The 21,276-nt window shown below is 40.1% G+C and overlaps 1 protein-coding gene across 11 annotated transcripts in view; it reads left to right on the forward strand.

Annotated features, from left to right (window-relative positions):
- Positions 1 to 21,276, forward strand: part of TTC3 (tetratricopeptide repeat domain 3) — a 129,912-nt gene that overhangs the window by 20,263 nt on the left and 88,373 nt on the right. For 7 of the 11 annotated variants that reach the window (XM_025293790.3, XM_006044250.4, XM_025293843.3 and 4 more), the window contains 3 exons: positions 1,017 to 1,111; positions 2,284 to 2,346; positions 13,245 to 13,299. In XM_025293790.3, the coding sequence (XP_025149575.3) occupies positions 1,017 to 1,111; positions 2,284 to 2,346; positions 13,245 to 13,299 (213 nt within the window). Of the gene's footprint in view, positions 1 to 1,016; positions 1,112 to 2,283; positions 2,347 to 3,942; positions 5,548 to 13,244; positions 13,300 to 21,276 lie in introns of those variants that run through there. The other 4 variants (XM_025293836.3, XM_025293832.3, XM_025293812.3 and 1 more) reach the window with 3 other exon arrangements.

Here is a 21,276-nt window from a genome sequence, read left to right on the forward strand (position 1 = left end):
TGCAGGTTTCAGTAGTTGCAGCGGGTAGACTTCGGTAGTTGTGGTTCACGGGCTCTGGAGCGCAGGCTCACCCATTGTGGCACATGGGCTTGGTTGCCCCTAGGCACACGGGATCTTCCCAGACCAGGAACTAACCAGTGTCCCCTGCCTTGGGAGGCAGATTCCCAACCTTTGGACAACCAGAGAAGTCCCAGAATTTTATGTTAAAGATTTTAAAAGTTAATTGAAAATTGAAGCTTGATTTTTTTTAATTTAAAAGGCTTTTAATTAATTTAGAGAGTATGATTTTCTTTGGGACCAGCTTTATTGACATGTAATTCATATGTCATACAATTTACTCAGAGAAAATAAGATTTTAACAACCAAATTTTTAGAAAAGGATTTAGGAAAGTATTTTTCTATTCATGATATAATCCAGTAAATAATAGTTTATTTTGAAAATTTGAATGTTTCCATTGAACTTTTAGTTATAGCTGTAGCATATTTGATTTCATGCCCTTTTTTTCTGCGTTTTGTTTTTATTTCATCTTTGCTAACTTTGTCACCTCATTTTTTGAGGGGCAATTAGTCTAATCAACATTTCCTATGTATTATTGATGTATATATTTTTTAAGCTCTCACATTTATTGAATAGTATCACATTTTCTAGCCTAAAATTAAAATTCTGCCTTAAGTCTATTTTTTTTCCTGCTATGCAGGCATAATGTATATTTAAAAGTGGACCTGCCAAATATGGTACACAGGGGATTAATTGTTCATATTGTTCATAATGTAGTGGTTTTGTTTACTTTTTAATATTCTTTTTTAACAAAGTTAGCCCTGAGTCATTAGAGACAGGCTTCTTTAAATGTGTATGTCAAAATATTGGGTATTGAATTCTCATTTTCTACATAAGTAATCCCCCAGATTATTTTTGACTTCTAAGATAAAAACCCAGAACCATTTTCCCTAGGTTTTTGGGTTCCTGATTCTTTTTGAATGTAATTGATGACTCTTCTTTTACTTTGATTTCTCAGCAAGGAGAACTAATGAAAATGAAAGGAAATGAAGAGTTTTCCAAAGAAAGATATGATATAGCTATTATCTATTACACCAGAGCCATTGAATGTAGGTAAGAGCAAAATGGAATATTGAGACCCTTTCTATGTGGCAGATCACGTTAGAATGCTAGTCGTTATGAAAGAAACACAAGATGAGGAACTGGAGAGTATCTTCAGTTTGCTGTGCAGAATGTTTTCTCACCCGTAGGTATAAGAAACATGAGGTGAACTGAATGGATGAACTTAAGTTATATAAATTAAGCCTGTTAGGCAAAATTTTGAATTTGCTTCTATCCTGCCCCAATTTGTTCCCAAGCTTTCTGCTACAGAGTCATCTGTTTTTTATTGGACTCATTTTCCCTTCTTCTAATTCCTTCCAAATTATTGACTGATAAGAAAGAATTAGTTACTAATTCTTTACTAATTAGTTAACTAATTAGTTACTAGATGTCACCCATTCAGGGATTTGTGCTTTCTATGAGGGAACTTTTAAAGGATAAAAGTTGGGATTGTTGAGAGAGTACATGTGTTCTACCTTATCTTCTATTTGTCCAGCTGCTAGAATTTTGTAGCATTCTTACACGTGTGCCTCACTTGGTTCTTACTGACATCTTTGCTGGGCCACCTAATGCTGTAGCAGGCTTAGGAGGGTGTGCTGTAGACAGCTGCGCTCTTTCCAGATGTACCCATCTCCACAGGGAATGAGTGAATCTAGGTGGCAAACCACATCTGGAAGGTTGCCTGTCTGTTCTAGAAAGAGGTGGAGATAATATAGGTGAAGTAAGAGGTGGAAATAAGAGGTGAAATAAGATAAAACCAAATGGGACAAAGCTTGAAGTCATGCTGTTTAAATTACAGTTGCAGTTTACAGATGTCCTTTGTCAAGGTGGTACAGTTCTGACTTACATAGAAGTGTTCTGTCCTCTACAGTGACAACATGCTTGTAGTTCGCTAGATTTTAATGTCTCATTTGATCCTCTCAGCAGCCCCAAGAGTGCAACAGAAAAAGCAGAACTTTTAGTCTTCATTTTGAATACAGAGAAGTTGAGTTGATTTGAACAAGTCCCTCAGGAAGTGAAGGAACCAGGACTTAGGCAGTTAGGACTCCAAATCCTATATCATTTCTGCTCTGCCAAACAGATATGAAGGTTTTGAAAATTTTTTCTTGCCTTATGATTTCTGTGTTATGTTTTTGTTTTAAATGTAATGTTCTTCACTGATGAAACACTATTTTTTTTTAAAGGCCTGAAAATCACCTGCTTTATGGTAACCGAGCTCTTTGTTTTCTTCGTACTGGACAATTCAGGTAAGTTGCTTAGAGTGCTTAATCACTCAGCTGTTATGCTAAATACCTATATTTGAGAAATGTTTCTGTTTGCAGTTATGCAAGAAAATCCTTCAGTAGTTCTTTGGCAGAAATAGTTAAATGGTTAAAGAGAGCTCTGTAGGCTTTATATATAATAACAGCAATGACAGAAACTGATTTTTTTAATAGAGTGGATAGCATATGCTTTGCATTATTTTAAGCACTTCAAGTAGGTTATTTAATTCTCAACAGCACATTTAATAGGGCTTCCCAGGTGGCTCAGTGGTAAAGAATCCGCCTGCCAGTGCAGGAGATGTGGGTTCAATCTCTGGGCTGGGAAGATCCCCTGGAAGAGGAAATGGCAACCCACTCCAGTATTTTTACCTGGGAAATCCTATGGACAGAGGAGCCTGGCGGGCTACAGTCCACGGGGTTACAGTCAGACACAACTGAGCAACTTGGTGTATTTAATAGGTAGATAATGTTATTTTCCATATTTTATGTGTGGATAAACTCATACCATTAGTAATTGTGAGTTTCGTTCTACCCTGCTCCATTTTTTTTCAAGCTGTGATGTAGTGATGCCAAGATTCAAACACAGCTCTTACCTGATAATGCATAATCTATGTTTATAACACCTATATTACCTTCTTTTGCTCTTAGCTAATCTGTATAGTTCTGGAACAATTCTTCCTGTATTTGTTTCCTCTGAATAAGTATGAATAAAACTAAGTAAATGTCCTTCATAAGGGAAAGAAAAGTTTAATGATTTAACTATGGGAGTGAAATTGTAATTAATTCTTAGTTCCTCATGTTGAACTGAGCTAGTATTTATTAGTTGAGAAAGATTGTTGACAGTGCCCCCATGATTTTATTGTCTCTCAGCTTACAGTTTTTAGAACTTAAATATTAAGCATGAGTGTTGAGCAGTGTAGACTGTTAAATTTAACTATGTCTTACAGGATTCCTTCAGGAATACATCCATTCAGTAGAAAAATACTAAAAACAAACTATAAAAAACCACATTAGAGGCTGGGATCCTCAGAATAAAGCTGCATAGGCGTAAGGTCCTGCTTAGTTATTAGTTATAATTCCTATTTGCATCTTGCCTTTCTGTTGCCCAAAATAAAAAAATACCTGGCAAGTTATAGAATTCTCAGTATACATGAAGAAAGAGGACACCAGTTTCTCAGGGGAAACTGTTTTCCTGATGTTTGGTTCCGGAAGAAATTTCTTCTATGATTTACAAGTAATATGAACTGAGTGATGGGGTAGAAAACAATCTCAGCAGCATTCCTGTTCAGAGCAAAAGAAACACACCCCAAGAGTGCAGTTTTGGTTTTCATCAATAGTTTTTCAAATTAAGGTTTTCTTATAAGAGCAGAGAGTCTGCTGTCAGTTGTTTTCCAGGGAGAGCACTTGCATTGGAGTGTGGGAGGTGGGAGTGGGGAGTATGGTGTATTCCAAGTATACAGTTTTCAAAAATAACATTTATGTTTTTCTTTTATTATAAACAGAACACTTTCTCATGGTAGAAAATTTGGAAAATACAAGAGTTTAAAAAGAAGAAAATAAAAAATCACCTCCTCGGAGAATACCGCTGTATTAACGTTATGCAGCTTTTAAATGGCTTAAGCCGTGGATAACCGAGGCTATCTAGTCTAGAGGAATGGATGGGCTTGACACAGTCTTCCATCAGTACCACTGTCCTCAACTGGTTCTGGCAAGAAATGGGCTGCACATGTCTTTAGGTTACTGCCTCTGGCTAGGTCCAGACTTGCAGATATCCTGTGCTGTTTGAAGGCCATTCTGTATGTTCTTAAGGTGAATAGGTTGGCTGCAACTTGGTTAGCCTCTTGTGAAAATCAAGGCGCCTGTCTGAAACTTCAGAGTGGATCAAAGGTCATCTCCTCTGCGTAGGGGATCCCTTGGAGCTGAGAGGCAAATGAGGGGTTCTGCCTTCTTTTGTGAGTGTTGAATGCTAGACATTCAAGCAGGAGCCTGCTGAAACTCTGCTCTGAAGGAGTTGCATCAAAGCCAGGTAGCCTGGTGAGGTCAAGGTCAAGATCAAGAGTAGAGTTGTGCATCCATCCTTGTACCTCCCAGCTGACGGTCTAGCTTTGTGGGTCAACACCATAGCAGTTTCCTGTAGAGGCAGGTCAGCACCATTTCCTTGTTAGGCAATCACCAGTATGTGCTGGATGCTTGTTTAATGTCAGAAGCATGATGCCACCCTGGTTTTACTGGTGTTTGCCACCTCATTCACTATTTACATGACTTGCTCAGTAATGGAGGGATAATGTTTCCTGAACCTGCAGTGCACGTAACTCCTTATCAAGTGAGTAGATGATATGACTTCAGAAAAGAACACACTGCCAGCGATTCGGATGTGTCCTTGACCTAGGAGGACCCATGCCATTTAGCTGAGTTACCAGGGTTGAGAGGTGTTGAAGCCCTCGTCTCTGAGGGCTGGTAGATCTGTCATGGGAATCTGGCTGAGCAGCTGAGGGTGAAGCATACAGCCTCCCTGGCACTGTTTTGAGTGCTTTTCCTGTATTAACTCATAAAACCCTCCCAGCCCTGTGAGATAGGTGCTGCTGGGTCTTTCTTGATGAGGAACCTGAGGCCCGGGTGGTCAAGCAGTGTCCTCAGATACTCACTGGGTGGTTGTGAACCCAGGTGGATGCACAGTCTCTACGATTAATCACCATGCACAGGTGATGATAGGCTCAAACGGCAATGTGAAAGTTGAAAAAAATTAAAATAATGATCTAAATAGTCAATAAACATGATTATCCTTACAGGACATGCAGATTAAAAACTGTGAGTCTCTCTTTCGTACCCATCAGATTGGCAAACATTTTAAAACCTCATAGCACCAAGTGTTTGAGAGGACGTGGAACAAAGGAAACTTTCATACTCGGCTGGAGAAATGTGTAAATCGGTGCAGTCACTGTGGAGAGCCGTGTGGCAAGGTGAAGACGTGTACTCTCCTGCCCGCTTCTGGGCTACCCGAGAAGATGTGTGCAAGCCTTCATTAGAGCGTTGTGGTTAAGAGTAAAGAAATGGAAACCACCTAAAAGTCCATCTATAGGGAATGGATAAAATGAATTATGGTATATTCATACAATGGAATGCTGTGCAGCAGTTAAAATGAATGCAGTGTTGAGTGAAAAAGCAAGTTGCAGAATGATTTGTACGGTATGATGCCATTTATGTGATGTTTTGAAATGCGCAAAATGATATGCATATACATAATTAATACATAGTATGTATTAACAGTGACTTTGAAGTGCATGGGCATGTTAAAATACCAATGGAGTGGCTGTCTCTGGGGAGGGAGGGAGGAAAATGGATTGGAGCTGGGAAAGATGGTTCACAATGGATGTCACCTGTAACAAACCTGGCAAGAAGATCTGAAGTAAATATGGCAAAATGTTAAGGTCTTGCTAAGCTGGTACATGGGTATTGATTATGTTAATGTTATTCTCTGTACTGTTATGTATATTTGATACAAAGTGTAATTAACAATGCACATAAGATGAAAAGAAACACCAAGCATTAGGATAAAGTAAGTGAAAAATAATCTTGAAAGGGGAGAAATACAAATATTTTAAGGCTGGTTTGGCTGGGAGCCTGAGGTGAGGTATTTGTGGGGAAAATGTTTCACTCAGAAATGGTCAGCGTGGTGGTGGAGGTTTTAATGCCATGTAGTCAGTTTCTAAATCTGACCACCTTTGGGTGGATACAGGTGAGGCCAAGAGCCAGTCAGAACCCTTACCGTTCTCCAGAGGTGTGCCGCTCCAGGAAACCCGGGACAGGGCTGGGGTGAGGGAGGGGAGGGCAGGCTCGCGCTCCCTGCCAGCCTTTCACGTTGCGCCTGTGGGCGGTGCATCCCAGAGTGCCTGGCTGGGATGAGAAGTCCGTTATCTTCCGGTCTTCTATAAGTCCCTGTTTTAAATAGAATTTGAGAGGTCGAGGGCATCTTAGAGTGATGCTTTTAATTGAGGTAATTTGAAATTTTCAGATTAGAACAGAATCTAGAAAAAGCAATCAGACATCTATAGCCTCTGTGGTTGCAGTAGTTATACAAGGTAGATGATTAGGGTTACTGTTTAATTCATTCTCAGTGGGACTCACGTGTGGAAATTTGAATTCTTTGGTGGGATGGAATAAACTGTGTAATAGGAAATGGAAAAGGGGAAAGCTTAGTCTTGGATATTTTAAATTTACTTGGGAAGAGTGTAGAATTTTAAAACTTGGTATTTACTCTGACCCTTTGGTATTTAACTACCCTTAGATGGTATTCCCTTCTATTAGCTCCCAACTTGTGAATAATATCAGGCAGTTAGATTTTAAATGATTGTGTGTGTGTGTTTCTGAACACATGTGTGTGAGGTCTGAGGTGTAAATCAAGTAAATTGTAGATTTTTGTGAGAATTTTCAAAAATCTTAGTGTATGTGGGGCGTTTTTAGTCTGTGTATTGGTTGATGAATTATTCCTCATTGTGTTCTCTTACTTGTATGGTCTCTATTTTGCTTAAAAAAATGGTGAATTTGCTTTTGAAGGAAATAGTTACTTTATCAATCTTCTTTGAGGTGCACCCCTTTTTAAAACACAGTAACAAATGCACATCATAAAAAATTAAAAAGAGAACAAAAGGATAAACTGAAAACTCTTGCCCACCTGAGACCCCTGCCCTAATCCCTTTCTTCAGATCCTTATGCATTTCTATAATAATTTATGCCTTTATGAACACTTACTACTTTGAACCAGATGAAGTTGCCATTTTTATAAGTCAGAATAAGGCATTTTCATTTGATTCAGTATAATGTATGTGTCTTTTGTTTTAACATGGATAAGAGCATATTATATACTCTGTTGTACATCTTGCTTCTTTTAATATTTAAATGTTGGAGTTGTTGCACATCAGTGAATACTGACATCTACCCCAGTTTTTATTCATGGCTGCATAGTGTTTTACTATGCATTAGTTTGTATTAGAACATAGCTTATTTCCAGTTTAAAAAGTTAGCTAAAACTATGTAATATCCTTTTATGTTTTACACTCTGATTCAAGTATACATAGATATGTAGGATAAATTCCTAATAAGAATTTATTTTACTTGGATGAAAGAACATATGTAATTTTACTTCCCGACACTAACTTATGATTTAAAATGTATGTGTGATTAATAGTCACTGCATATTTGACAGTAACTGACCATTCCATCTGAATCCTGCTTTTGTTGCTTCATTGTGAGATCGAGAAACTTGGGGAGTAAAGATGTTATTTCTTTGTGATCTGGTCAGGCCCTGAAGGTGACGATTTGCCATAAGGGGGAAAGATGATAACTCTTCTGGGCATTCAAAGTTCTCACATACGTAGGTGTTGTGGTTTGAGAAAGTCAGTTAATAGCATCTCCTTCCCCTCCCAAGTCCAGAACTATTACTGCACATTGAAATCACTCGAGCTTTGAAGAAATCCACCCCACTTACCCTTCCAAGTTCTCATTTAATTGGGCATCGGGCTTTTTTAGAAGCCCCCCAGGTAGTACTAATGTGCAGCCAGGTTTGCCCACTGGTCTAGAAAGAGTGTGGGCTGACATTAGAAGGGGAGCTGGGACTAAGCTTTGTGGGACAGAGAAAGTGGCCGATTAGAGAAGGATGAAGCTGCACAGGAGACTCCTACGAGGTTCGCCAGAGAGCTAGGAGGAGAGTCAGTGTAGGATCCTGGAAGCTAGTGAGAGAGTGGCCAGCAGGGCCTGTTGCTGGGAAGCCCTTTGGAACTTGGGTTTAGTTCTATGGACACCTTCTAGTTCCCTAGGGAGAGCCGTCAGCGGGAAGCTTGGCGCAGATGCCAGGCCTGAGTGGGCTCAAAAGTGAGGATGAGGAGATGGAGGCAGCCAGCACAGGCAGCTGGTGAAGGCATTCAGGCAGAGAGACAGAGAGGATGAAAGAGGTTTGCCATTGTATTCAGGTGATTTTGGCTGCAAATAATAGAGATCTCTTAATTCAGCTGGTTTAAATGGTGAAGAAAACTTACTTGATCCAAGAGTTCCAGAAGATGGTTCTAGGGTTGTGTATGTAGTGACTCGACAGTGTCATCAAAGACCTAGTGGTTTTTTTTTTCCCAGCCCCACCGTGTGACTTGGACCTCAGACTGCCCACCCCCTCAGGATGGCAGGAGGGCTTCTGTAATTCAAATACCACATTGGACATTACACCCTCCCGCAGAAGGATGACTCTTGTACTACTCAAAAGAAAAATTGTAATACACATATTGAGAAGTGTACAGTTCATAAGTGTGCAGGTTGAATTTTTCAGACGCAAATAACCATACCCAGCATCCAGATCACAACCCCAGTACCCCGGAAGTCACCCTTGTTCCCCCTCAGTCACTGCCCACTTCCTCCCCCAGGATAACTCCTGTCCTGACTTCTGACACCATAGGTTAGTTTTGCCTGCTTTGTGCTATATAATATAAACAGAATCATGTGATATGTGCTCTTTATGTCTGGTTTTCAGCATTGTGTTTGAGATCCATGTTGTTGCATGTAGTTGTAAAGTGTTCATCTATTGCATGAATATACCACATTTTATCCATTCTATCGTTGATGGGCATTTGGGGGTTTCTAGTACTTTTACAGATAGTGTCATTGTGAACATGTCTTCATTTCTGTGAAGTATGTAATAAAGGAGTGGCATTGCTGGGACAGGAGGGTGTGCTTATGCTCAGCTGTGCACATAGTTTGCACGTGGTTGCATCATTTTACACTCCTGCCAGCAGCACCTGAGAGTTTCAGTTCCACGTCCTCACTAACACTTATTATTTTGTGTCATTTCATTTAGACATGCTGCTGAGTGTGTGGTGATACGATGCTGTGATTTTAATTTGCATTTCCTTAAGTTAATTTAGGAGGTTTAAGTTGAACATTTGTTTATCATATGCTTATTGACCACTCAGATACCTTTTGTGAAGTGCCTGTTTGAGTCTTTTTTTTTTCTCTTTTGTGTTGAATGTCTTATTAGTAGGTTTTTAAAAAATATTTTGGACAGGAGTCATTGGTCAAAATATGAATATTACAAATGCCTTCTCACGCTCTGTGGCTTTCCTTTTTTGCTTTCTTCCCATGAATGCAAGTAGTAATTTTAATGTAGTACAATTTATCAATTTTTTTCCTTTATGGTAAGCACTTTTTGTGTTCTGATTATAATCTTTGCCTACTCTGCAAAATATTCTTTGTTTTCTAAAAGCTTGACCGATTATTGGTATTTAAATCTCCTGTCCATCTGGGGACCCCCAGGTGGCGCTAGTGGTACAGAACCCACCTGCCAATGCAGGAGACATAAGACACGGGTTTGATCTCTTGGTTGGCAAGATCCCTGGAGAAGGGCATGGCAACCCACTCCAGTATTCTTGCTTGGCGAATCTATGGACAGAGGAGCCTGGTGGGCTACAGTCCATGGGGTGGCAGAGAGTCGGACTCGACTGAGATATGCCATGATCTGTCTGGAGGTGGTTTTTTGTATGAGGTAGGGGTCAAGGTTCATGTCAATGTCCAGTTGACCCAGCCCTATTATTTTTTTCTTCTGGCCTTTGTTTTTGGGCCCAGGATCACCCCCCTCCCCCACTCCAGGGCCAGCCTTGGTGGGGCTGCTATTCCCAGGGCAAGAGAGGGGGGCTCCCCCTGCCTCTGAGGGACATGGCCAGAGTAGGGTGCCTCGCTGCACCCACCCTCACCTTCTTGTGGAGCCTGTGAGTGGAGCTCAGACTGCTTCTCGCTGCTCCCTAGTCGTGCTCCTCTTGAGGTCACCCAGAACCTGGTCTTCCCTGCAGCTCAGACTGCTTCCCAGCGTAGCCAACCCCCCTCAGCCCTGCCTCTCCTTGCTTCCTGGGCCCCTGTTTGGGAGCCCTCCCCTGGTGTGATCCTCTCCCCCAGCTTCACCTCTGCCCTGAGGCTTCCAGAGCAGCTCTGCTGAGACAGCCCCTTGGTGTCTCTTTCCTGTACTGGAGACCATAGGCCTCTACCCTCACCTCCAGCCCTCACAGGCCCTCAGCCTCCGACTCAGGAACCTTTGCTGTCCCTGCCCCTCCTCTCTACCTCCGGGATGTCCGCTCTCACCCCCACCCCTCTGTCCCCCAGACTCTGTGCACACTCTGTCCTCTCTACCTGGGACACTTTTTCCCAGCATCACAGGGCTCCCTCCCTCCCTTTATTAGAGTTTCAGCACAAATATCACCTCCTCCTAGAAGCCTGCCCTGACCCTTTTTCCTGATAATTGACTCTTTCCACGTCATTAGCTTTCATATGGCTTGGAAATCACTTGTTTTTTATTTCCGTATTATCTGTCTCCCACTGGAATATTAGCCCCAAGAGGGCGGGGCTGTGTCCAGCTTGTCCACACTGTGTCCATAACACAGCGCCTGTATGCCCATATGTAGCAGGTGCTCAAGAAGTGGGTGGGTGGGTGGATGATAGAGGAGGAGGAGGACTTTTTGGCTTCTCCATTTGCTTGCAGGCCTCCCCCACAACCCCAACCCTCCAACTTTTTTGTGCTGCTGCCTCAGCTCTGCCTCCAACGTGTATATGGAAGACACATTTACTCACACATTCGTTCACTCAGTGTTTGAACGTATAAAGAATGCATCGGCATCTCTGCATAGCAGGCTCTGTCTGCACTACTGCAGGGATATGGAAGAGACCCCTCAGCCGACCCAGCCCCATCTTTTACGAGCATTTCTCCATGCACTGCAGCGTTAGCTTTGCCATACAGATCGGGGGACTTTATCAGGATCTGTAAGGGTCTATTTCTGATTTCTGTATCCTCTTGTGTTTGTCAGGCCGTCTATCTTTAGATAGCTTTGAATTTTATCTTTAAAAAAAAATGTGTATATGGTCTTTTAATAGGTATTGATGTTTGGTAGAATAAGTTACCTAGTTTTGTTCTTTGTAATCCTTTTGTTTTGTTTTTTGGTTGTTTTTGTAATCGGTTTTTAAGAGTGAGCTGTCCCCTCAGTTCTGGGCCACACCTAAACTGTGTACCCCTAAACTAGTCAGTGGAGAGTAGGTTTGCGATGATTGACTTAAACTTACTAGGAATTATCTCTTAAGTCTTGGAGGTGGACCCTCACAACAAGCGTCTAGCAGTCAGAAGAGGAGGTTAGCTGCTGGGTAGATTGCCAACAGTGTTTGCTTAGGGTTTAAGACATTTATTTATTTTTTTTTACTTGCTTTTTAAAAGATGAGCGATCTGAGCAGATTAAAAGTCAGTAGGAAGTTGCATGTCAGTAGGAAGTTGCATGACAACGTGAATGTACTTCATACCACTGAATTTTACATTTGAAATGATTCATGGGGTAAATTATGATGTGTGTTTTACCACAATAAAACATACTGATAGGGTAAATTCCTGAAATGAAATGTCTGATTTTACAGGAGAGAGAAGGGATGATTGATACTGTAAGAATGGGTAGTTACATGGCACAAGTGGAGGAATCAGTCACAGGAGGAGGAAGAAACTTTCATTGTAAAGGAGAAAAGTTAGGGCTAGATTGAGAGAGTTCTCCTTGATATGTTCAGTTTACTCATTGAAATAGGAGCAAAACTCATCAGCTGAAAGGGAGTTGGAAGGAAAGGACCCAAGTTTTTTTTTTTTCTTTTGACCACTCTGCGAGGCATACGGGGTCTCAGTTCTCTGACCAGGCATCAAACCCATGCCCCCCTGCATTGGAAATGCAGAGTTTTAACCACTGGAGCACCAGGGAAGTCCTGGAAAGGACATAAGATTTGAAATGGTCATTTAACAAAATTAGAGAGTGATTTGATCTAGAATGTTGGTTAACAGGAAGTACTGCTGAGTAAGTATCCTGAGTAAGTAGTACTCCTGGTGTGCTTTGCCATGTTTTTTTCTCTGGTAGTACTTGGCTCCCTACATGTGGTCCTGGAGAAAGCAGGAAGCAGGGCTTGTCCAGAATTGGGTTTTGCCGTAGAACAAGATGTAAACATAGGGACAAAGAAGTATGCAGCTGTATCATGGGAATATGAAATGAGGAACCAGCGAATCTTAAGATAGATCAATAAGGAGGTTTAAAAAAGAGAGAAAATGGGTAAGCCAGTGAGGTGAGCACCCTGAGAAGCTAGTAGGAATAGCTGAATAAGTAGGATGGAAGGAGCTATGCTATCAGGGGAAAGAGTGGGATGCCTGAATTAATGATTTTGGGCTCTGAACAGTTTTGAGCAGTGGTCAAGTTCCCTGGGAGGGTGGTGGTGGGTGGCTGAGCTGGGCAGAGGAGGCCATTGACTGTAAGGAAACTGAGAGACCAGGTGTTAGACCTTAGTACTTGACAGTTTACAGTGTACTGTGCTTTAGCATAGTATCTGAAAACAGAAAAAACCAAAATTGTCATCTTAAAGATGAGAAAGTGACCCTAAACAGGTTAATTACTTCCTATCCGCCCCAGTGAGAGTTAGTGATGGTGCTGGACTTAACCTCATGTCACAACTTAAGCTCTGTCCACTATAGCTTAGCCAGTATGTTGTGTGAAATATCTGGGACTTGTATTCTCCAAGATCAGAAGTATTGCTGACAGTACTACATAGTACCAAAAAACTCCATGCGAGTAATAGTAAGCGAGGGATAGGTGAGATGTAGATAGTTGTGTGCAGGAACACTCCAGAAATATAGAAAGTAGCTCTTCTTGGGTAATTGTGATTGTGACTCTGGGTGACTTTTTTCCTTAGTTTTGCTTTTCTGTATTTTCCAAATTTCCTATAATGGACATATGTAGACTAAATTAAAAACTAGATTATATATGGAAAATTAAAGTACAAATAGATAAGCACTATATAATACCCTTTGAAAAATTTGAGTATTTTATTTCCTTTTCCTTTAGAAATGCACTTGGTGATGGAAAGAGAGCTACCATTCTGAAGAACAATTGGACAAAGGTAGGTTTCTTTTGTGCTTTACTTTGGCTAAACAGTGCTGTACAACTTTGAAAAGTCTGTTTACAGGATATAAATCCCTATGTAAAAGTGCTGGATGAAATTACATGGAGCTCAGCAGCATGGCTGGGGAAACTTCAGTTCCATAATCAGAGAGGACCCGCAGCCCAGCGGTAAGGGCCAAGCATGTCTGTCAGGGACAGGCCGCCCCTAGGGGTCCTGAGCACACCTGAGTGGTTGAGGTGTCAGCATCCGCACATTGTGGAAGGATTAAGGACCTGACTGTGGAAAATGAGGCTTAAGACTCAGAAGGAGTGCCTGGAGACTAGCTTTGTAATCTTAAGGTGGGAAAGGGTTTCTTTACATACATACACAGGTCAGAGAAGGAAAAAACTCTGATAATTATCTCAAGCTTAAAGCTTTCTGTATGTTGGGACACCATAAATGAAATTATAGTCTGGGAGGAGATATTTCGTCGTATATAGAACAGAAATAACTTGATAGGACTTACATTCAAAATATGCGAAGAACAAAACGAAACTCAGTAGAAAATGGGCCCATGAAATAAGCATTTCAGAGATGAGGAAACCTGAATGGGCGATAGGAAAAAAACTATTGCGTTTCCTAGTAATTAAAATTGTAAAGAAATAGAAACCAAGAGAGCCTAATAAAGAACATCCAAACATACCCACATGTAGACCCAGAAGTGGGAAAAACAATGATATTGTTTGGGTTCTTCAAATTGGTGAAAGTTAGAGACTGATAGTCCTGAGTATTGGTAGCGTGTTTGCTAACAGGAGCTCTCGGTAAGCCTGTGGGGTGTGAGTTGGTCGCAGCCACCTTGGAGAGCTCTGCTGTGCCTGTGTTGTAATTGATTCCAAGGGCGTGTACTCCACAAACATTCTTGCCTATGTGTACGTGGTGAGACGTGCAAGCTTGGTCACTGCAGTATGGTTTTAATGACACAGAACTGCAAATACCTGAGTACACATTAATAAAGCAGTGGATCAGTGTGGTATTTTCATTTGGTCAGTTATTACTGCGATCCCTCTGATCAGCCTCCTGTGTGCCTTTAGCCACGCCTCCCCTTTACCCTCTGTCAGCCCTGTCTGCCTCGCTGTGCTTGCGCGCACCAGGTCCACTCCCACTGTGTGCTTGCTCTTCCCTCTGCCAGGATCAGACTGCCTTTCCCAGAGCCCGAGTGAGCGCCCTTGCTTCCTTTCCTTCTTCACTGAGAGTTCTCTTCTCAGTGACCTTCCCTCAGCAAACCTGGTCCTTCCTAGACATTTGCTTATTTTTCTCTGCTTTATCTTTTTACCTCTTAGCGTTTAACATGATTGCATATATGTATGTTGTTTAAGTTGTGTTCTTATTTGTGTGTGCTTTAGTAATAACGTGAGCTCCCTAAGGACAGGTTTTTTTGTTTGGTTCATTTCTGAATCGCCTGCCTGAGAAGCTGCCCGGCACATAGCAGGTATTCATAGTAAGTATTTTATGAATGAATGAGTTGAAATGAGTTATTGGCTACCAATAATTATAGATTTAAAAAACAGTATTTACGTATTTGTTTTTAAACCAGAATGAATAGAATCATAGAATTTTAGAGCCCCCAAATTATGATTCAGATGGCCTAGGAGTGTATCCGAGTCTGGGGATTATAAAATTCTCCAGGTGAATTTCTGCATCCAGATATTGGAGTCACTTCTTAAATGCCTTATTTTCTAGATTAAGAAATTAAGTCCCAGAAGGGTAAAGTGACTTACTTTCTGTAAAGTGTCATTGCAAGTGCAAGACAAAAATGAACTGAGAATCCAGCATTAGATAGGCTTCTGTTTGAAGGTGATCTGTTTGTTGCCATTTTCATTATGAGTTGCTGTTGTAGTTGAAGCATAATCTTTGCTGATCACTGAACTTGGCATTTGGCAGGTGCTGTGTAAATTTACTTACAGAATGAATGGATGCTAGTGTTCATAATACTGAAACTTAGACCATGATACTGATTTTCCAGAGGTAACTTGCTAGTTCAGTCTATTATCAACTTAGAAAAAGTGTACCAAAACTTTCTTTAAAAAAATTAAATAGTAATGAAGCAGGGTATAATGTTCAATGCAGATGTTTAAGTCTGGTTCTTTTGACTCTTTTTTTTTTTGCCTGTATTGACAAGTCTGCTAGTTTTCCTTTGTAAATAATCTTTGCTTTTCCTAGGTGTTTAAGGATCTTCTCACTGTCTTTAACATTTGCAATTTTATTGCAAATAAATTGTATTGTCTGGGAGGAATTTTCTTTAAATTTATCATACTAGGGGTAGCTTGGTTTCTAAAATCTGAGGATTCATGTCTTTCAGCATTTCTGGAATATTTTCACCCTTAACCATTTGAATGTTGCCTCCTCTCCATTTTACTCTTGCAAAACTTCCATTAGATAGATGCTGTAAATGTATGCTATCTTTCATACATCTTAAATTCAAAACTTTCCTAATTACATTAAAGACTTTATGTAGAATGTTTATTCCTGGTTTAACTTATCAAACAAAATATTCATTCTTTTTGTTTTTTAAGACTTTTTTAGAGCAGTTTTAGGTTCATAGCAAAATTAAGAGGAAGGTCCAGAGATTCTTTGTAAATTCCCTGCCCCGCACTTGCATAGTCTCCTCCATTATCGGCATCCCCCAACAGAGATATACATCTGTGAAAACCGATGAACCTATGTGGACATGTCATAATCACCAAAAGTCCCTAGTTGGTCTTAGGGTTCACTCCCTAAGTGGACTTTCTATGGGTTTGAACAAATGTATAATGATCTGTGGTTCACCATTGTGGTTCATAGAGTATTTTCACTGCCCTGAAATCCTATGATCTGCCTATCCATCCTTCCTCCCAAATTGTGGCAACCATTGGTGGTCTTACTGTTCCCATAGTTTTACTTTTTCCAGAATGTCATATAGGTGGAAACATATGATGTATACAGCCTTCTCAGACTGGCTTCTTTCACTTAGTAATATGCATTTAAGTTTCCTCCATGTCTTTTCATAGCTTGATAGGTATTTCTTTTACATAGCACTGAAAAATATTACATTGTCTGGATATATTAGTTTATTCACCTACTGAAGAACATCTCGATTGTTTCCAAGGTTTGGTGGTTATGAATAAAGCTGCTATAAACATCTATATGCAGGTTTTTGTGTGGACATACATTTTCAGCTCCTTTGGGTAAATACCAAGGAGTGCAATTGCTGGATCATATGATAAGAATATGTTGTTGTTGTTATGTTTTTTTGAAAACTAAAAAACTTATGGTTGCCAAACCGTCTACCAAAGGGGCTATACCATTTTGCACTTCCACCAGCAATGAATGGGAGTTCTTGTTGCTCCGTGTCCTCCCAGCATTTAGTGTTGTCAGTGTCCTGAATTTTGGCTGTTCTGATAGATTCGTAGTGGTATCTTATTATTTTAATTTGCATTTCCTTGATGACATGAGATGTGAAGGATTTTTTCATATATTTATTTGCCACTGTATATCTTCCTTGATGAGGCATCTGTTAAGGTCTTTGGCTCATTTTTTAACTGGTTGTTTTCTTATTTCTTAAGAGTTCTCTGTATATTTTGGATAACAGTCCTTTATCAGCTGTATTTTTTGCAAATATTTTCTCCTTCAGAAGGCAAGATCCGAGCTTGTCTTCTCGTTTTCTTGATGTTTCTTTCACAGAGTGTAAGTTTTCATTTTAATCAAGTCCAATTTATCAATTATTTCTTTCATGAATCATGCCTTTGGTGTATCTAAAAAGTCATCACCATACCCAGTGTCATCTGGTTTTTCCCCTGTGCTCTCCTCTACGAGTTTGTGGTCTGTGATCTATTCTGAGTTGATTTTTTTGTCTGGATTCATTTTTTTGCGTGTGGATGTCCAGTTCCAGCATCATTTGTTGAAAAGACTGTCTTTGTTCCATTGTATTGTCTTTGTCTCTTTGTCAAAGATCAGTTGACTGTTTATGTGGGTTACCTTATTTTTTTTTTAATTGGGAATTTTTTGATAGTTGCAAAAGTTATTTGTGTAGGTAAAAAACACAACTCCCTAGTAGTATTCAGAAAATTTGGTAACTATATATTGAGGTCATTTATCACTTTGTTTTACCAAAAAGGAGTGCTCATTGAAGGCTATTTTAAACTTAAAAAACCAAAGTAGACTGTACAGGGTGCATTCTTTTATCAGAGTCCATTTATGAACCTGAGTCTATTGAGTCTAGGATATAAGCCTGTATAGGTGGGTAGTCTGTAGATTTCTGTGTGAGGATGGGCCAATTTTTCTTCCTTTTTTCCAGATAGAGAAAACTGGTACAATGTCAGTTGTCCTAAACATATTTTAATTTTTTTTTTCAACTTTTTATTTTATTTTATTTTTTTAATTTTATTTTATTTTTAAACTTTACGTAACTGTATTAGTTTTGCCAAATATCAAAATGAATCCGCCACAGGTATACATGTGTTCCCCACCCTGAACCCTCCTCCCTCCTCCCTCCCCATTCCATCCCTCTGGGTCGTCCCAGTGCACCAGCCCCAAGCATCCAGTATCGTGCATCGAACCTGGACTGGCAACTCGTTTCATACATGATATTTTACATGTTTCAATGCCATTCTCCCAAATCTTCCCACCCTCTTCCTCTCTCACAGAGTCCATAAGACTGTTCTATACATCAGTGTCTCTTTTGCTGTCTCGTACACAGGGTTATTGTTACCATCTTTCTAAATTCCATATATATGCGTTAGTATACTGTATTGGTGTTTTTCTTTCTGGCTTACTTCACTCTGTATAATAGGCTCCATTTTCATCCACCTCATTAGAACTGATTCAAATGTATTCTTTTTAATGGCTGAGTAATACTCCATTGTGTATATGTACCACAGCTTTCTTATCCATTCATCTGCTGATGGGCATCTAGGTTGCTTCCATGTCCTGGCTATTATAAACAGTGCTGCGATGAACATTGGGGTACACGTGTCTCTTTCCCTTCTGGTTTCCTCAGTGTGTATGCCCAGCAGTGGGATTGCTGGATCATAAGGCAGGTCTATTTCCAGTTTTTTAAGGACTCTCCACACTGTTCTCCATAGTGGCTGTACTAGTTTGCATTCCCACCAACAGTGGAAGAGGGTTCCCTTTTCTCCACACCCTCTCCAGCATTTATTACTTGTAGACTTTTGGATCGCAGCCATTCCGACTGGCGTGAAATGGTACCTCATAGTGGTTTTGATTTGCATTTCTCTGATAATGAGTGATGTTGAGCATCTTTTCATGTGTTTGTTAGCCATCTGGATGTCTTCTTTGGAGAAATGTCTACTTAGTTCTTTGGCCCATTTTTTGATTGGGTCATTTATTTTTCTGGAGTTGAGCTGTAGGAGTTGCTTGTATATTCTCGAGATTAGTTGTCAGTTGCTTCATTTGCTATTATCTTCTCCCATTCTGAAGGCTGTCTTTTCACCTTGCTAATAGTTTCCTTTGATGTGCAGAAGCTTTTAAGGTTAATTAGGTCCCATTTGTTTATTTTTGCTTTTATTTCCAATATTCTGGGAGGTGGGTCATAGAGGATCCTGCTGTGATGTATGTCAGAGAGTGTTTTGCCTATGTTCTCCTCTAGGAGTTTTATAGTTTCTGGTCTTACGTTTAGATCTTTAATCCATTTTGAGTTTATTTTTGTGTATGGTGTTAGAAAGTGTTGTAGTTTCATTCTTTTACAAGTGGTTGACCAGAGTTCCCAGCACCACTTGTTAAAGAGATTGTCTTTAATCCATTGTATATTTTTTCATTATTTTTCATTGAGGTATAGTTGATTTATGATTACTGCACATACTTTTAGGCTTAAGAGACATTGAATCATTGTATCCTAAAGAGTGAGAATTTTTACAGTATAGCCACCAAATATTTGTTGGTATTTCTGTGTGCATTGTCTTTTGATGTATTTATACTGGATACAAACCGATAGCCTCCCAAATGTCCTCAAGGACTTTTTAATATTGAGGAGTATGTTAGGACTGTTTTCGTTTGGGAGTGACAAAACCAACTCAGATTTGGCATAAGTGGAAGAGGGAAGTTATTGGCTCATGTATGGTTGGATGGTAGTTCAGGCATGGTTGGATCCAGATCTGTGTACACTTTATGTTTCTCAGTGGTGCTTCCCTGTTTGTATCACTTTTAGTCTTTTCTTTCTTTGTTCCATTTTACCTAGATTTTTATTGCTGAGTCAAGTCCACAGATTCTTCTGCTGTGTCTAATCTGCCTTGTTGCCATCTAATTTATTTTTCATCTGAATGCTGTAGCAGTCATTTCTAGAATTTCAGTTTGAATATTTCTTACATATTTTATGTCTTTACTTAATATATTCTATTTTTTCCTTAGTGTCTTGAACGTATGAAATATATTATCTAGAGCTGTTTGAATGTCCTTGTTTGCTAATCCTGTCATCTGTGTCATTTCTGGATTGTTTTCAATGGATTGACTTTTCTTTTCATTGTAGATCACATTTTCCTTCTTTGCATACCTAGTAATTTTTTGATTGGATGCCAGACATTGTGAATTTTACCTTGTTTGGTCCTAATATTTTTTTGTTTTCTGTAAATATTTTTGAGTTTTGTTTTGGGATGCAGTAAAGCTACTTGGAAAACAGATTTTTTGGAGTATTGTTTTAGGCTTTGTTTGGTGATATCATAGTGGTATTTGTTCTTGGGCTAAGTTTTTCTCCACAACTGAGGCCAAACTCTGTTGAGTACTGTACTTAATACTCCCACGAATTATGTTTTCCTCTCTGGTTGGTGGGAACAGGAATTACTCCTGGCCCTATGTGAGTGCTGACTGTTGTTCCTTTTAGTCTTTTTAAGTGGTTCTTTCCCTGGCTTGGGTAGTTGCTGCACATGCATGTACTGATTGATACTCAGCTGAAGACTCAAGGGGGACCCTCTGAAATCTCTGGAGCCCTCTATCCAACTCTGTCCTCTCTGGTCCTGTGCCCCGTGAACTTGTACTGCCTTGGCTTTCCTGTCTTCACTGAGGTTGTGGTCTCTCCCTGGGTTCCTTCTACCTGTGCTGTGGCTAAGAAACACTCCTGCAGTAAGTGGGAACAACCAGAGAGCTTTCTGTGTTTCTCATCTCTCAGGAATCACTTTCTTCTGTTGCCTGATATCCAGTGTCTAGCAAACCTTTGTTTCATGTACTTTGTCTTACTTTTAAGTGAGAGAGTATATCCAGTCCTTGATCTATTTTGATCACAGGCAGCAATTAGAGAATAGGTGCTCGGCTTCATTTTGAAACAGTGGGAGCCCCAGACTGGTATCCTAGTAACTGTTCTGTCAGCGTTTCTAGTGGAAAGTTTCTAGTAACTTTTCTAGTGGAAAGAGAGCTTCTGTTAGTATTTATATAGTATAACTGGGGAGTGCCTCAGACTGATCCTAATTGAGCCATGTGCCCACCTGTGGTTCAGTTACTGTTAAAGGTACATTTCTGTTGGCCAGTCTCCTGGGTCACAGCTTCGCTTCTTCCCTGCCAGCCCTTGTTGAGATGCGGGCGTTACTATGTGGAGTAGTGACGTGATGGCATGTAAGAAGGAAGAGATACTAGGCAGATAAACAGTGTGTGTGATAGAGAATGAGATAATGTCACAGAAGAGCAAAACTGTCGTAGTTCGATTCAAGAAACTTTCTGAGATACCTTTCATTGAAGCTTCATTCAAACAACTTCAGCACAGAGATCTGAATAAACTCCCTTCTCATCTGATAGAAGTTACACTGGGTTTTACAGAACTTAGGGGAAAGAACCCAGTAGAAGATGGGTGGAAATGAAGTGTTTTCTACAAATTTAGTAGGTGAGGTTTATAATCTTCCATAATTTCCTATGCTGTGATTTTTTTTTTAATGCAGCTATTTAAAGTTTGAGGTCGGTTTATGCTTAGTGGATAGAATTTTGGTCTTGTAGCATAACTGTGAGATCTATCTTCCT

Source organism: Bubalus bubalis, chromosome 1 (genome assembly GCF_019923935.1).
Source record: "Bubalus bubalis isolate 160015118507 breed Murrah chromosome 1, NDDB_SH_1, whole genome shotgun sequence".
Classification (NCBI taxonomy): domain Eukaryota; kingdom Metazoa; phylum Chordata; class Mammalia; order Artiodactyla; family Bovidae; genus Bubalus; species Bubalus bubalis.